This window comes from Octodon degus, unplaced genomic scaffold (assembly GCF_000260255.1).
Source record: "Octodon degus isolate 3935 unplaced genomic scaffold, OctDeg1.0 scaffold00770, whole genome shotgun sequence".
NCBI lineage: Eukaryota > Metazoa > Chordata > Mammalia > Rodentia > Octodontidae > Octodon > Octodon degus.
The window spans coordinates 25,712-27,409 of NW_004525346.1; the positions used below are offsets into that span (position 1 = coordinate 25,712).

The window sequence follows — 1,698 nt, forward strand, 5'->3', positions numbered from 1 at the left end:
CGTTAGCACCAGGTCCAGATCTATGAAGCTCAGGTTCCTCCAGGTGGGTGTTGCTTGGATCTGGCTGCTATGCTCCACTTCTTCCTGTTGCAGCCATTGGAGTTGAACCCTTTGTGTCACTCTGGCAAGATGTTCTGCTCCTGAATCAGCTGGGTGGGTCTCTAGCCTTGTTGCAGGGAGTTCTCTGAAGGAGTCCAGGCTGGGCCTGCACTCTGGGTCGAATGAGGATCCAGTGGGTTCTGGGTGGTCTCATTCACATGCGGGGCCTGCACTCTGGGTCTGTTCAGGATCTGCGGGCCCTGGACAGTCTCACATGCTGGACCTGCACTCTGGGTCTATTCAGGATCCAGTGGCCCCAGGTCATCTCACTCACACTCCGGGCCTGGGCTCTGGGTCTAAGGGTACGCTTTTGGAGGAAGCAGATCAGACCCATGTATGCAGGTCAAGTGCAACTTTACTAGGTTAAGTAATCATCAAATTGGCTCAGAAAACAATATCTGAGAACTCTTTTTAATAGTCCTTAATAGAATGCTATTTAGGTAGGGAGCAAGGATTCATGTCACATTCAAGATCATGAGCTAAGATTTGTGATAAAGGCAAACTTGCCTGGGAATAGGCTCTATGTCTTGCCCTACTGTATGTCAGGATAGACCTCATGAGGGTGAGTCCTTTTTTCTAGCTAATGAAATGCCTTCCTTTTGCCCACGGCTTTGTCTAGCACATCTAAGCTGACCTCTGCTCTGCTGGAGAGAGGGAGTCACTGATGGGATTCTGACATCTGTATCTGGATCTCTTCAAAGTCCTTCAAATGGCCTTCCAGGTCATGAGCTAACTTCCGCAGCTCTTCAGCGTAGTCTGATTTTGCCCCCTCTTGCAACTTCTTTGCATTGTTTGCAAGCTCGATCATATTTGACTCAGAGAAGTCAACATTGGCAAATTTGTGGAGGATCTGTGCAATGTTCATATTCTGAACTGATTGCCCTAAGACTATTTTCACAGACACACCACTATTAAAACAGATATTTTGAATCATGTTGTATTGGTCACTAACTACTATGTTACGGTCACAACTAGCTTGCTTGATGGTCCTTATGGCCTTCCCAATTTCTATCAAGTATTGGTTCCAATTTTCAGTTGAGGAAATGACTTTGGGTGGGAAATGACCTACTTCCTGTGTGAACCTTAGCAATTTGTCCTTGATGTTTGATACTAGCTCTTTAGTTTCACTTCTAGCTGAAGATATGTGTGAGTAATCCACTATGCTAGTCACACCACTGGCCACAGCACTCCCTACTGCCAGTGCTGCCCCTGCCCCTGCAAAGAACCCACTAAAACCTAGTGTGAAGGGTGCCAGAAGCATGCCAAGGATGCCCAGGCCTGCAGAGGCAGCTGTGGTGGATCCAGCCACAACACCGGAGATGGTACAGTCTCTGTGAACCTTGTCCAGGTAGTCTGCAAGTGCATGGAACTTTCTTATGTCTTCTTTAACCTCCTTTTTCAGTTTTGGAAATGCAGCCAAAAACCTCTCCTTAGCCTGCTGGACTTTTTGGAGCCTGTCCTCCTCCACCAAGGCCATGGGTGCTGGGTGCTCCTTCAGAGCTTCATGTAGTTCAGCTGCTTCTTCCCTATAACAACAAGTAGCAAGGCATTGGCTTCATCTGTCAACTGGGCTCTGTTAGATTGATTATGCATAAATCA

The 1,698-nt window shown here is 47.4% G+C and overlaps 1 protein-coding gene across 1 annotated transcript; it reads right to left on the reverse strand.

Moving 5' to 3' along the window:
• Positions 1 to 757: 757 nt before the first annotated feature.
• LOC101591788 (apolipoprotein L3-like) lies at positions 758 to 1,625 on the reverse strand (the record flags this gene model as incomplete). Its single annotated transcript, XM_004648723.1, has 1 exon — positions 758 to 1,625. A coding segment is annotated over one exon (868 nt), but the record flags the coding sequence as incomplete, so codon positions are not given.
• Positions 1,626 to 1,698: the final 73 nt, after the last annotated feature.